The sequence below is a fragment of the Armigeres subalbatus genome, chromosome 3, assembly GCF_024139115.2.
Source record: "Armigeres subalbatus isolate Guangzhou_Male chromosome 3, GZ_Asu_2, whole genome shotgun sequence".
In the NCBI taxonomy this organism is placed as follows: Eukaryota; Metazoa; Arthropoda; class Insecta; order Diptera; family Culicidae; genus Armigeres; species Armigeres subalbatus.
The window spans coordinates 373,787,295-373,801,868 of NC_085141.1; the positions used below are offsets into that span (position 1 = coordinate 373,787,295).

A 14,574-nucleotide genomic window follows, 5' to 3' on the forward strand; every position below is an offset into this window, starting at 1 on the left:
ATCGTCGTTGAAAAAAAGCATTAGCAAAAGCAAAAGGAATCATCGAAAAAAATCTAAAAAAAAATTATCATGGATATAGTTTTTTCATAACTAATTCTAATTCGATGATACATTGTTATTAAACCATGCGTTGAAATTGGGACTTCCTTTTAAACAAGAAAAATATTGTGCCAGTTTACCAAATTGAAAAAAAAAACAAATCAAAATTTTGGTCTATCAATAAGACCAGCTTCACAGAATTATTTCTCCAAAGCAACATCTGCACCCCCTCATATCGGTGGCCCCCATCTTGTGACAAATTCGCAGAACAATCTGTCCCTCCGCACCGCGATCACCACGTTTTCCCCCAGTCAACCATCGCAACCATGCATCGCATTGTCACGATCTAGTTCCTACTTGGGAAGCCCCACCTCCGCGCGAACCTCACGACACGACCATCTTCTTGGCATCGTCATCTTTGCACACATCATCTCCTACTCGGGGGGAGAATGGCCTCGGGCGCACCCGCGAGGAAAAATGGCGCAACACATTAAATTATTCGTCGAATTATTTAGATTACTTTTTGTGAACAAATCTCGCTTAACTTTTCAAAAGGATCTAAGTAACATTTTTTTTCATGAATTAATTTGAATACTGGTTGTTCTGTTGATTGCGCTATTCAAATTAATTCATGAAAAAAATGTTACTTAGGTCCTTTTGTAAAGTTAAGCTAGAAATAGTTCAATTTCATTCTAGTATTAGCTAGATAAGCTTCGATTTGTTAAGAAAAGATTATTTATTGTTATTAATTTTTTTTTGCTAATTCACTTGTTTGAGACTTTCATTCATTTCATTGGAGTTGAACACCAATTCGATTTTTGTAGCTAGTTTTGTAGAAATAAAATTTTGAAATAATTTGACATTGCCATTCACAGTATAGAAAAAGCATAACTGTGATCCAATATTTGCGACTTCATTAATCTGTTGGTTTGGAGCATAATAATAATAAAAGGCGCATGCTGGACCATCCTCCCTCACACGCCATCATCCGCCTGGCTAGAGCCGAAGAGGCCCATTCTACTCGTCGCGACAACGACCACGCTGAACACCGCATAGTGCCAATTCCGCCATTTGCATTTTGCTGCTTCTTGTTTTTCGACATTGCGCGAAATCTAGGTTCTAGCTAAAGCGGTCGCTACTTTCCTATGTATTCGGCGGACGGCCCGCTGCTGCTGCTGCTGCCGCGATCGCTCCAATCGCTCAGCTTGTCCAATCACCCGCGCGCGCGCACCAGCGAATAATTTGCGATGTGCGCTGAGTGACCGACCGAAATGTTGCATCGTTGGTTGTTCCGCCTCGCGATCGCGGTGCTGATGATGCTGATGATGACGATCAATCGCGCGACGGTCGCGAATCGTGAAGCGTACGCGCGCCAAAGCTTCGCGCGATGTTCGGATGCCACCGCAGGCATCGCGACGAACTTCTGCGCGATTTTTTGCGTTCATTCTGATTCATCGCCGCGCCGTGCGTAGCGTGACTTGATTTATTGGGCAAAACGGGCTGCTGCGTTGGGAACGCGCGCTGCGTGGTGTGCTTGATTTTTGAGGTTAGAATCTTGATTCACCAAACTTGTGAGGGGGTTTGATAGAGAGGAGATAGGAAGATGAAGCAGGGCGGGTGAGACGAACAAAATGAATTGATGCACCTACAGCGAGATGGAACCTTGTTGTCACTATCATTTTTATACAAGGACTGTCAACTGAGAGCAAAATCACCTGACATGCATATTCACAAGACAAAGCCAACTATGATAGCTGAGCTTTCACTATTATCTGAATCGCGTTGGGGTAAAACACTGACCCCAGTGCTGTTTGCCAATTCCATTAAATCACAAATATTTAACTTGGGAAAACTGGGAAACTCGCATTCCAAATTGGTATGGAATCCTTATTAATTGATGACCTACTTGCAATCGGACATACAATTTCTAATGATATGGAAAAAATGCATTGAACCAATTCGTTAACCTGTGTGGAAAAGTATTGCGGGACGTCAGAGCCTGCAATGCAACGGCAAGCCCACTTTCTAACCTGGTTCTTGCACCTTTCCCCAGCAGCTAAGAAGAGTACAAAATTTCGGAGATGGAGAATGGTCCGGTACCGGCAGAAGCGTCACCGAAGGTTTTGCGTTAGCCGAAATTTGTGTAAGTGAGTGTTTTTTTTTTCTTCTCTTGTTTCTCCTTTCGGCTGGTTTCCACCATGTTCGGCGCTGGTATGGTGGTGTGCGAAGGAATTTTATTCTAATGCCTCTCGCATGGTACCTATTAAATGGAAAGCAATGCTTCATCCGCCGGCGACTTATGCTTGCTTGCGGGTTGCTGCGATGGTGGTGTGTGCGTGCGTGTGGATTTTGGGTGTTTGCGTCCGGCCAGGCAAGAGGGGGTTATGTTGACGCACAATGGTTGCGAACAGGCGGCGAAAACAGGGTGAGAGCATAGCGGCCGTCCTGGGTTCGATGCTCCCATTTACTGTGTTTTTTTGGGAAGTGTGTTGGGTTGAAGAAGTGAGACGGATCAATGAAGAAGCGCGCTGGTAGTTGTGGCTCGGATGTAGTGGTTAGAATACGGCAATCGTGAAGGAATGAATTCATCCACCACGGGTCTGAGCATAAGTTTTATGTACGATGTAATTTAGTTGATATAGGAAACTCGAGCAAAAGACACGCAAGTGCCGCCGCTGCGTTGGTTGCAGCAGAACTCTTTTCTCAACTGACACACCACCACACTTTTTGTTTCGATTAGATTAGTAACTTTCCAAAGTCCAACATCCTCTCTTTCGGTCCTGAAATCGAGAAACTACCCCATCCCAGCAATCATCATTCCGGAATTTTACGCCGTGAAAACGCAGTGTCCTTGTGTCAAAGAAATCGCGGGAAGTCTTCGTATCGTGTAGTGGAGCCGAAAAGTATTGCAGTGCTGAGAGTAAAAAAAAAATCTATTCTAATCTACGGTGAGGGAGGAAGTGATTCGTGATTGTCCCGTTGCCACTGGAAACCCACAAAAGTAGACGTGGTTGCTGCGACGTTCTGCTCAAAACATCCCAAGGCCCGCTGAGCGCTGTTCACAGTGGTTCCGTTGCGTGAGTGAGTCGAGAGTTCGACCAAAGAATTGGGCGAGTGTGCGTGAGCGCCGCCCCATAGATCGGCCGAAGCGTGAATCGCCCCAAAATTGGGACACCTTCCCTAGTGAGGAAATCGGAACAACACAACTACGCAAGCTTCGAATACGCCTAACACTGCTTCGCTCACAAAAGTGTCCCATGTGCTGTCGCTTCACCGTGATTTGTTTTCATCGCCCATAGGGAGTGAGCAGATAAGTGTGTTTTTCTTTCGTAACTATCATACGGGTACGGTGAAAAGGAGGAAATCTAAGCAAACCGGAGCCGGAACAGTTTCAGACATTCAGAATCGTCACACGGCCTTCTGCGTTCATCGAGTGGAAAACATTTGAAATTCGTTGTTTAAGTTTGACAACAATCCAAGGGATTAAAGCAAAACAAGTCTTAAAAAACGAGAGCAAAGCTTCATAATCAAAGAGTAGTTTGTAGAGCCCACCAGCGCCCAATTTTTAATCACTGCGTAGAATTATTCGCCCTTAAGCCCTAAGCTGCAAGTTAAGTTTCATGCGCGTAATAATTGCCTCAAACAAAGTGTTTTACAAAGAAAGTATTTATTCTTTAATTAGTTCGTAGCAGAGTTTTATTAAATCGTCCAAGTATTAAAGTAAATTAAAAAACAAAAAGTGAGTGATGAGCATTCAATCGATCAAAAATCCATTTGAAATCACAGTTTCCTGATACTACGTCAACCGAGTGAGCGAGAGCTAAGAAGTCATTGTTATGTGTATTGTTGTTAATGAAAGTTTAAACGAAAAGTATTGAGTATTCTAGCGTCGCACTCAAAACAAGTTTGACTAAACGCAGCGAAGAGCAAAATTAATCAAGTGCAACAATAACAAAAAAGTTTCGCCATCAACATCGTAAAAAAAACAAACAAAACCAGAGGAATAAACGCATTCGCTTCCTAGTTGGGTCCACCCGCGCATACAAAGGCAGCACACCGTACGCACACCGCGTGGTCCATCCTTCTCTCGTCGATACCCCGGTTCGCAGCAAAAATAGTCAAAATTTCGGACCACGAGCATCTCGCCGACAGCCCGACGATGGCTTCCAACCTGGACCAGTTCGCGGACCTGGAGCTGTCGAAAGAGGATAGAGAGCAGATATTCGACCCGCCGCTGGATGCGCCCAAAACGCAGAACGGTGCCAGGTAATTGAAAGTTTTTTTTCCTTTTTTTATTCGAAATTCTAATTTCTAATTTGGGGTGTAGAACCTTGACGAAGTGTGAAGATGCAAACGAAACGTCAATCGATAGCATTGGGTTGCTTTCGGTACACTTTGGCGCCCAACTTCCTTTTACTGATCAATCATTCAATATTTCCACGAAATAAATAACCAAAACTGCGTCAAGCAAAGTTTTTGCAAGCACACATGCCCTCCAACCATAGATCAGTAAATGCGAGAAACGGCTTGGGATGAGTCCGCTTCTGGATGCAAATGATTTACTGTGATGCCTAATGGGTCAGCAACGGATAGTGCCGCCTCAGGCCATTCATAGCTCACTGTCGAAGTATTTACCGAAATTTCTTCTTTTAAAATTTCTAAAGAAAAACAATCATTAAAATACCTAATTTTCGAGGCTCAGCTTCCCAGCGTCCCGCCAAACCACGAATCAACCGGACGAAACAATCCGAATGAATGGGGCAATGGATCGGTCTTCGGGCGGTTTTTCGGACTCTTTCCGGTCCGTTCTACCTCCTTCGAGAGAGTAGAAGGAGGCTGCTAACTGCCTCAAAAAGAAAAGAAGGATTTCGTAGGTTGGTTTTTAAAATCTAAATCTTTGCCAAACAGGAAAAAAAGGAAGAAAACTGTGCCTAAACAAAAGCATTTGGATTGTGTTTTTTTTTGTGTGGAACACACGAAAGATCGATCCAAGCAAGCGCTTTGACCGAGAGAATTCGGACGATCCTAGCAACCCTTGCCCGAGCTGGTGTCATATTTCAGTGTTATTAACCTAGGGATTGTTGTTCGGTTCGGATGGGACTGGGTCGGGTTTTGTTGAACGTTGCATAATCATGGTCATCATCATCTCGGCATTGTTATGGGAGATATATGAAGGGAACAATGATTTTTTGTTTCGAGTTTGACATTCTGTGAATTAATCCTTGAGTTGAACTGAAGTTAGCTTTTTGTTAGAAATCATTCAAAATGGCATACGCGTCTAACCTAAAGATGAAAATTTTTGCTTTAGAGGCTAAGGCTCTTCAAGATCTAACTATCAGCCATTTTGTAGCACAAAAAAATGCTTTTGAATAAAACACTCCCATAATAAAAATAAACTTTGGAACACGATTTCTTTGCAATTCAGGCCAAAGGGCTCGTAAATCCTTGAGTAAACCTTTCTAAAACAATTTTGTTGTACGAAATGGCAAGAAATAACTAAAATGACATACAAATTACAAAAAAATGCTTTACATATTTAGTAACACAATTGTAGTCGAAACAGTCGTATACAGACATGCAATCTGCGTAGATTGTTTTCATAACAGTAAGCAAATTTGTCAGACATTCCAATGGTTAAATAATTTTAAAAAAATCCAACGTAAGAATGACAAAATGATGAATATATGAAATTTAGTATAAAAGAATGAGAAGCATTTCATGGAATTTTGCAATAAAAAAGCGTTTCCAAAAAATCCTATTTTATACCTTCTTGTGCTTTGCAGAATTTAGTTCACAATCTCTATTTTTTCATCGCTATAGTTTGACTGGATATCTATACTGGACAGGAAATCTTATGGGCTGCAATTCAAGCACAAATTCAAAGACATTTTTCATTGGCAATCGTTTATTGATTGGTTTGGGAAATTCAAAGATTATTTGGTCAAAAAAAAATAGTTTTCCGTTCTTAGTTTCGTCGCTTTAATGGATCATCCAGTGAATTTGCCCATTTTGAATGTTAATGTTCATAGGATCGTGTTGGTCTAACGACAGTGAAGGTTTCAAAAATCTGATATTGGAACAGATGGTACTTTTGCATGTAATTCTCTCTCACCAGGGGTCTTACGCAAGTTTCCGTAATGTAAATGAACCGAAAACAGAAAAGCGGCTAAAAGTTAAAAGGCAGAAAAAGGTATGACAAATAGGTTGCAATTTAAGCTAAGCTCCACAAAAATCGATTGACGATAATCACTCTTTGATTGATTTAAGAATTCCAAGATTATTTGGTCACAAAAAAAATCACTCCTGGTTTTCGTTACTCGACAAATTCTATTTGACCCACTTATATTCCGACCAGCACAAGACAGACACAAATGGTTGTAGCACCTTGAATGTGACTAAATCAGGTCACCTATGAGTTGCAGTAACTTATGTGAAACATGTGTGCTTCTAGGGATTTTGCCAACCTACAAAAGTACCAAACGCGGTATCAACCTGCAAAAGTACAAAAATATCATTAGAACTCTTGTTAGCCCGCTTGAATTTCGAGAAGCTTTCACGTCCGTCAAGTTTCTCAAAATTTCAAAGTCCGTCAAGTTTCTCAAAATCCTGTACTTGTACTTAAAAAAAAGTGAGACACACAAAAATGCTTAAAAAAGTGAGACACACAAAAATAGTTAGCGAAGGGTCATTTTGCGTCGGATCAAATTTCTAGGAGTAGTCATCAATATCCAACATTCAAAAGCTTGCTCCTGATACCAGTGACAAGCTTTTGGGCACTGGTGGAGACAATCCAAAAGTAGTCTTGCCCTCCGTTCGGCTGTCTTATGTTGCCGTTCCAACGATGGCATGCAAAACCCAATCGTTTGTACAAAACATTATTCATCATAACCTCCTTCCTAATGAACGTAAAGCTTCTACTATGATATTTGCGTCGCTATAAGTCTATTTGTACATCGAGGAGCTATAGCCCCAAGTCTCGTTTTCCATCAGAACGCTCCTCGGTATCGTCATCCACTAGCGGTGCAGCTTCCTGGTGCAAGTTTTGTCATCGTGTTAGGTTTTCGTGGTCTTTGCAGCCACCGGGTCATCTGAGTTTCCTTAAAAACATTCATTGATGTTTCTCGTTCCATCTTAGGACGCAGTTGAATGTTTCACTAAGGAGAACATGATTTTTTTTGACAAATCTGCTTTAGATTCGAGGTTATCTCAAGCATAAAAGTACATCTACAAAGGTACTGAAAATATTAAAACTCCTGTAAGCTTTTTAGTATTTCAAAAAGATTCCAGTACCTTATGAAAATTCCGCAAGAACTCTATAAAGTCTCAAGACCACGCACAAGTACTCCTGAAGCTACAAAGGTTGCACTCAAAAAAAAATGAGACACACAAAAATGCTATTTTAGGTCGTAATTTCTTCAAATTTCAGAAAGAAAACAGAAATATCCAACATGTTGAAGCATGCGCTTTGTCCATGAGATTTTGAGAAATAGTGATTTTCACTCCTTCTGATTATTTATTTGCACTTTAAGTGTCTCACAAGGTCAAGTTTTCATGATGGACTAACGCTGCTAAATCGTAAGACAAATCACAAATCTGGCCCGATGTCGCATAGTTCTCCACTGCGGCTAGCTTACTCATACTTCCGAATCCATGATGCCATGCCAAACCAAGAAATTTTGGCAAAACCTCTGTCCCAATTTAACTGTTGTTGTCCATCGTGGTGCTCCTTGTGATTTAAGTTTCGTTGTCCATCGTGGTGCACCTCAATATTGTTGAAACCACTCCCTTTGCAGCTTACTGGTGAGATTTTTTTGACCAACCTGGTGATTTTGCTTTGGGTCATCTCAATGTGATGAAATTCTGCCAAAGCAGTTATAAAAGTACGCAAGTAGTCATCAAAAAGGTACTAAAACAGCCCAGCCCGTTAGTATTTCAAAAAAATTCCACGTGCTCCACGAAATCCGTGCGCAATCCTCAAATATTCCGCAAGAGTTTCTTTTAAAGTTTCAAAAGCATGCAATACACAGTTACTTCTGAAATTGCAAAGGTGGCACTCAAAAAAGTGAGACACACAAAAATGCCATTTTAGGTCGTATTCTCTTCACTTTTTAGAAAGAAAACAGCAATATTCAACATTCAGAGGCTTGCGCTTCGCCCACGAGCCTTAGGGCAACGGTGATTTTCACTCCTTCTGATTTTTTATTTGCACTTCAAGTGTCTCAGGAATCAGGAACCTCTGTCCCGACATTTACATTGGTGTAAGTCTGGTTGTCAAGTACGATGTACCTCGATATCGTCGCAACCACTCCCGGTACAGCTTCCTGGTGCGAATGTTATCCATTGTGTTTTGTTTGTTGTTCCGGTTCGGTGCCTTCCGGATCTTGAAAGTGTCCCAGGCAGCAGCTACCACTTTTTCAATCCACCGGGTTTGCGTCAGCAGCTGGGACCTCGGATGATGTTTTGGTCGTAGGAAACGTCAATTGCTTATATGAAAGGATGCTTGACAGTTGGATACTGCAAGTTCAAAAGCACACTGATCCATAATGTGTGCCTTGTTCGCGGTTTGGCACTGGCCTAGAAGATGGCCGCAGCTTCCGCTGAAAAAAAAAAACAGATCACATGTCCGACCGACGGTACAATGATTCTTCGATGTTGTCCGAAACAATGCCGTTCCCCACCGTGTTTCATCAGTTAACCGAGGTTCCGAATCCCGATACACTTTCGTAATACTCTCGTTGAAGAGTGCTTGCGCATTCGTTAGGGTGGCCTTAAGACTAATCTTTAGCGAGTTGTCGGTTTTGAGACCGTCACTCCACCGGTTTCTTGGTCCTTAGTAGTAGGTATCGATAATCCTGGGAAGACGCTTTTGGCAAATCCCAGTGGTGTAGACTACTGATAAAAACTACTTGATGAAAATGAGACACTCAAAAACGCCAAACATTAATTTTCAGTAGGATTCTCTTTGAAATTTTAGAAAATGAACTAAACTGGGGTCGCTTTTTACGCGGTTTGGCTCTGCTTGTTACTAAATTTAATGAATCATTGAATTGATCATTGTGTTGTGCAATAATGGGGCCGACTTCTTTTGATACCTTTAGCCACTATATCTTCAAATCCTGCTCATTCTCGAATACCTTAGGCGTCTCACCTTCTCGAGACCGCAGGAAGGGCATCAAATGCTTCTAGAGGTACACGTCTTGGAAGGTTTACCCATTGAAAAAACTTTTTGGCAAATTAGTTCACCTTATTCTTCCTTATTTCCACAGGAACAGCCAACCGTGATATTAGCAAAGTAGAGTCCTGCCCCGTCACGGTGCTCCTCGATTTCGTCAGCCATTCTCGGTGCAGCTTCCTTGTTCTGTTTGTCGTTCCGTTTTGATGCATTCCTGATCTTGTAGACGAGGGGTCCGGCACGTTTCATCGTTTTTTTTTGACAAATCAGGTGGAATCCTTAGCTTTCTTCGCCTTTTTTCGCGGATCGAAAGATCGAAAGATTCAACACCCTCCTTGCCTTCTCCGGTTAAGTTGTCTTCGGTTTTGTGCCCGATGTCTGGCCGCTGCTAAATCGTTGGATGTTTCCCGATCGATTTGTGGAACGCTGTCGGGTTTTCCACGACGGCATGGAACATTTTTAGGCGGGTCTTGGTTCGCTGCCATCCCAATTACCACGTGACAAATTGGAATAAATTTCTGCCAATGTGAACATTACACTCTTAGCTAGTTTCAGTTCAAATTTCATCAATTTTTACCAAAACATTAAAAAGTGACAAGTTTCTCAAAGTGACTAATTTTCATCTGCCGGAATTCGAAGAGAATTCGTTGCGGAACTCGGAGAGAGTTCCTTCCGGAATTTAAAGAAAATTCGTTTTGGAATTTGAAGAGAATTTCTTTCAGAAGATAGAAGAGAATTCCTTCCGGAATTCAGAGAAAATTCCGTCCGGAATTCGGAGAGTAATCCTTCCGGATTTCGGAGAGAATTCCTTCCGGAATTCGGAGAGAATTTCTTTCGCAAATCGGAAAGAATTCCTCACGGTATTTGGAAAAAAATTCCTTTGGGAATTTGGAGATAATTTCTTTCAGAATTTAGAGATAATTCCTTCCGGAATTCGGAGAGAATTCCTTCCGAAATTCGGAGAGAATTCCTTCCGGAATTGGGAGAGAATTCCTTCCGGAATTCGGAGGGAATTCTTTCCGGAATTTGGAGAAAATTCCTTCCGAAATTTGGAGAGAATTCCTTCCGGAATTCGGAGAGAATTCCTTCCGGAATTCGGAGAGAATTCCTTCCGGAATTCGGAGAGAATTCCTTCCGGAATTCGGAGAGAATTCCTTCCGGAATTCGGAGAGAATTCTTTCCGGAATTCGGAGAGAATTCCTTCCGGAATTCGGAGAGAATTCCTTCCGGAATTCGGAGAGAATTCCTTCCGGAATTCGGAGAGAATTCCTTCCGGAATTCAGAGAGAATTCCACCCGGAATTCAGAGAGAATTCCACCCGGAATTCAGAGAGAATTCCACCCGGAATTCAGAGAGAATTCCACCCGGAATTCGGAGAAAATTCATTCCGGAATTCGGAGAGAATTCCTTCGGAATTTGGAGAGACTTCTCTTCAAATTTCGGAAGAAGTTCTCTCCGAATTCCAGAAAGAAATCCATCCGGAATTCGGAAAGAATTTCTTCCGGAATTCGGAGAGAACTCCTTCCGAAATTCGGAGAGAATTCCTTCTGGAATTCGGAGAGAATTCCTTCCGAAATTCGGAGAGAAATCCTTCCGAAATTCGGAGAGAATTCCTTCTGGAATTCGGAGAGAATTCCTTCCGGAATTCGGAGAGAATTCCTTCCGGAATTCGGAGAGAATTCCTTCCGGAATTCGGAGAGAATTTCTTCCGGAATTCGAAAAGAATTCCTTCCGTGATTCGGAGAAAATTCCTTCCGGCATTAGAAGAGAATTCCTTCCGGAATTCGAAGAGAATTCCTTCCGGAATTCGAAGAGAATTCCTTCCGGAATTCGGAGACAATTCCTTCCGGAATTCGGAGAGAATTCCTTCTGGAATTCAGAGAGAATTCCTTTCGGAATTCGGAGAGAATTCCTTTCGGATTTCTGAGAGAATTCCTTTCGGAATTCGGATAGAATTCTTTTTGGAATTTCGGAGAGAATTCCTTCCGGAATTCGGAGATAACTCCTTCCGGCATTCGGAGATAATTCCTTTTGGAATTCAGAGAGAATTCCTCCCGGAACTCGGAGAGAATTCCTTCCGGAATTCGGAGAGAATTTCTTCCGGAATTCGGAGAGAATTCCACCCGGAATTCGGAGAAAATTCCACCCAGAATTCGGAGATAATTTATTCCGGAATTCGGAGAGAATTCCTTCGGAATTTGGAGAGAATTCTCTTCAAATTTCGGAAGAAGTTCTCTCCGAATTCCAGAAAGAAATCCTTCCGAAATTCGGAAAGAATTTCTTCCGGAATTCGGAGAGAACTCCTTCCGAAATTCGGAGAGAATTCCTTCTGGAATTCGGAGAAAATTCCTTCCGAAATTCGGAGAGAATTCCTTCCGAAATTCAGAGAGAATTCGTTCCGGAATTCGGAGAAAATTCCTTCCGAAATTCGGAGAGAATTCTTTCCGGAATTCGGAGAAAATTTCTTCCGGAATTCGGAGAGAATTCCTTCCGAAATTCAGAGAGAATTCGTTCCGGAATTCGGAGAAAATTCCTTCCGGAATTCGGAGAAAATTCCTTCCGGAATTCGGAGAGAATTCCTTCCGAAATTCGGAGAGAATTCCTTCCGAAATTCGGAGAGAATTCCTTCCGAAATTCGGAGAGAATTCCTTCCGAAATTCGAAGAGAATTCCTTCTGGAATTCGGAGAGAATTCCTTCCGGAAATCGGACAGAATTCCTTCCGGAATTCGAACAGAATTCCTTCCGGAATTCGGACAGAATTCCTTCCGGAATTCGGACAGAATTCCTTCCGGAATTCGGACAGAGTTCCTTCCGGAATTCGGAGAGAATTCCTTCCGGAATTCGGAGAGAATTCCTTCTGAAATTCGGAGAGAATTCCTTCCGGAATTCGGAAAGATTTCCTTCCGGAATTCGGAGCAAATTCCTTCCGGAATTCGGAGAGAATTCCTTCCGGATTCGGAGAGAATTCCTTCCGTTATTCGGAGAGAATTCCTTCCGGAATTCGGAGAGAATTCCTTCCGGAATTTGGAGAGAATTCCTTCCGGCATTCGGAGAGAATTCCTTCCGTTATTCGGAGAGAATTCCTTCCGGAATTCGGAGAGAATTCCTTCCGGAATTTGGAGGGAATTCCTTCCGGAATTCGGAGAGAATTCCTTCCGGAATTCGGAGTAAATTCCTTCCGGGATTCGGAGTGAATTCCTTCCGGAATACGGAGAGAATTCCTTCAGGAATTCGGAAAGATTTCCTTCCGGAATTCGGAGAGAATTCCTTCTGAAATTCGGAGAGAATTCCTTCCGAAATTCGGAGAGAATTCCTTCCGGAATTCGGAGAGAATTCTTTCCGGAATTCGGAGAGAATTCCTTCCGGAATTCGGAGAGAATTCCTTCCGGAATTCGGAGAGAATTCCTTCCGGAATTTGGAGAGAATTCCTTCCGGAATTTGGAGAGAATTCCTTCCGGAATTCGGAGAGAATTCCTTCCGGAATTCGGAGAGAATTCCTTCCGGAATTCGGAGAGAATTCCTTCCGGAATTCGGAGAGAATTTCTTCCGGAATTCGGAGTAAATTCCTTCCGGAATTCGGAGAGAATTCCTTCTGGAATTCGGAGAGAATTCCTTTCGGGATTCGGAGAGAATTCCTTTCGGGATTCGGAGAGAATTCCTTCGGGAATTCAGAGAGAATTCCTTCCGGAATTTGGAGAGAATTCTTTCGGAATTTGGAGAGAATTCTCTTCAAATTTCGGAAGAAGTTCTCTCCGAATTCCAGAATGAAATCCTTCCGGAATTCGGAAAGAATTTCTTCCGGAATTCGGAGAGAACTCCTTCCGAAATTCGGAGAGAATTCCTTCTGGAATTCGGAGAGAATTCCTTCCGAAATTCGGAGAGAATTCCTTCCGAAATTCGGACAGAATTCCTTCCGAAATTCGGAGAGAATTCCTTCCGGAATTCGAAGAGAATTCCTTCCGGAATTCGGAAAGAATTCCTTCCGTAATTCGGAGAAAATTTCTTCCGGAATTCGAAGAGAATTCCGTCCGGAATTCGGAGAGAATGAGAAATATGCCGTACAGCAAATCTTTATTAAAGCCCTCGAAATGAACTTCGAGAGTTCTGACTGCTTGCTGCTGATGCCGCTTGGGCAGTCCGTCCAAGAATCCTTCTTCCTCCCACGTATGGTTTAGTTTTATTCATTCCAGACGGCCTGGTGTGCGGAAAGGAGATCAGTCTGCATCCGTTGGTTGACCCTCTTTAGGGCTGCTTTGTTTCCGTCGTTCGATGACCACGGTCGGTGGCTTATTGTCCAACTCTCATTCGATTTCGAAATTCGAAATCGTTCCCTGTCGGCTTGTCCATAGATCCAACATGGTCTGTGGGATATCTATGTGGGTTGGCTGCCAAACGCCAGGAGAATTGGTGCGTGGTGCTTGACTCCAGAGCAGCTGGCTCATGAACGAACTCGTGGCTATCGATTACTTAATGGCTGACTCCTCCGGCTATCGATTAGTCAATGCTGACCCCTCCGGAATGGGGGTGAGATGGGATTCGATGGAGACCCCAGAGCTCTACTAGAGGAAAATTATTTCCGAAATCAGCTGATAGTAAGGGTTGCTTGGGGTTGGCTATCACTTTGAGTAGGGCGCTGTAGTTCGAAAGGGCGAGAATTATGAAGTCGTTCATTGTGGTGGAGATTAGATCCGTCTAATGGTGGTAGGTTTTTTTTATTGAGAGCGTCGAGGTTGTCCACCAGTTTTGGGCATCTACGATTGGTCTTGTTCTAACTTTACTATAGGACTGCTGATCATCGAGTCGCTGCTATCTCCGGAATCTTTCCATATAACGCTTAGCTTGGCTGGTGTTTGGAGCAGGGATTCCAAGTAACATTTTTAGTTTTATAATGGTCTTGAAAATCACTTTCTCTACAAGACTTCCATAAACCATTATAAAACATAAATATTGTTGGGGATTTTGTCCCCACATGGCTGACGGGTTGCTCGAATCACTGAAGACGTCGTAGATTAATTCATCACTTTGCTGAGTCTGTGCTATCTCTAGTCAGGTTTTTCTGACTATTCATACAATCCTTTCAATGTTGGCTAACCGTTTCAGTGAGATCAGCGTTTTTTTTTTAAATTTACTCCTCGACCGTCTCATTCTTTTGTATGGTTCCAATACCATTTCCCACATTTCCGGACTCCTTCTTTTCCTAATCTTTTGACCTCATGCCAATCTTCTCCCCTTAGTTCTGCGATTGTTTTCTTCAAGCCCTTGATCTCCTGACCCTTGCTGACGTTTGCCACTTTTGCGAACGAGCTTGTTTAGTCAGAAACGGAAAGGATTTATTCGGGCCTGATCATAGGATATGCCCTGG

General features: G+C 42.6%; 1 protein-coding gene across 5 annotated transcripts in view; it reads left to right on the plus strand.

Moving 5' to 3' along the window:
• LOC134226502 (insulin-like growth factor 2 mRNA-binding protein 1) overlaps positions 1–14,574 on the plus strand; it is a 319,847-nt gene that overhangs the window by 138,486 nt on the left and 166,787 nt on the right. For 2 of the 5 annotated variants that reach the window (XM_062707316.1, XM_062707318.1), the window contains exon 2: positions 3,722–4,305. The exons of the other annotated variants lie outside the window; for them this stretch is intronic. In XM_062707316.1, the coding sequence (XP_062563300.1) occupies positions 4,199–4,305 (107 nt within the window). In that variant the 5' untranslated portion in view covers positions 3,722–4,198. The remainder of the gene's footprint in view (positions 1–3,721; positions 4,306–14,574) is intronic. 5 annotated transcript variants of the gene reach the window in all.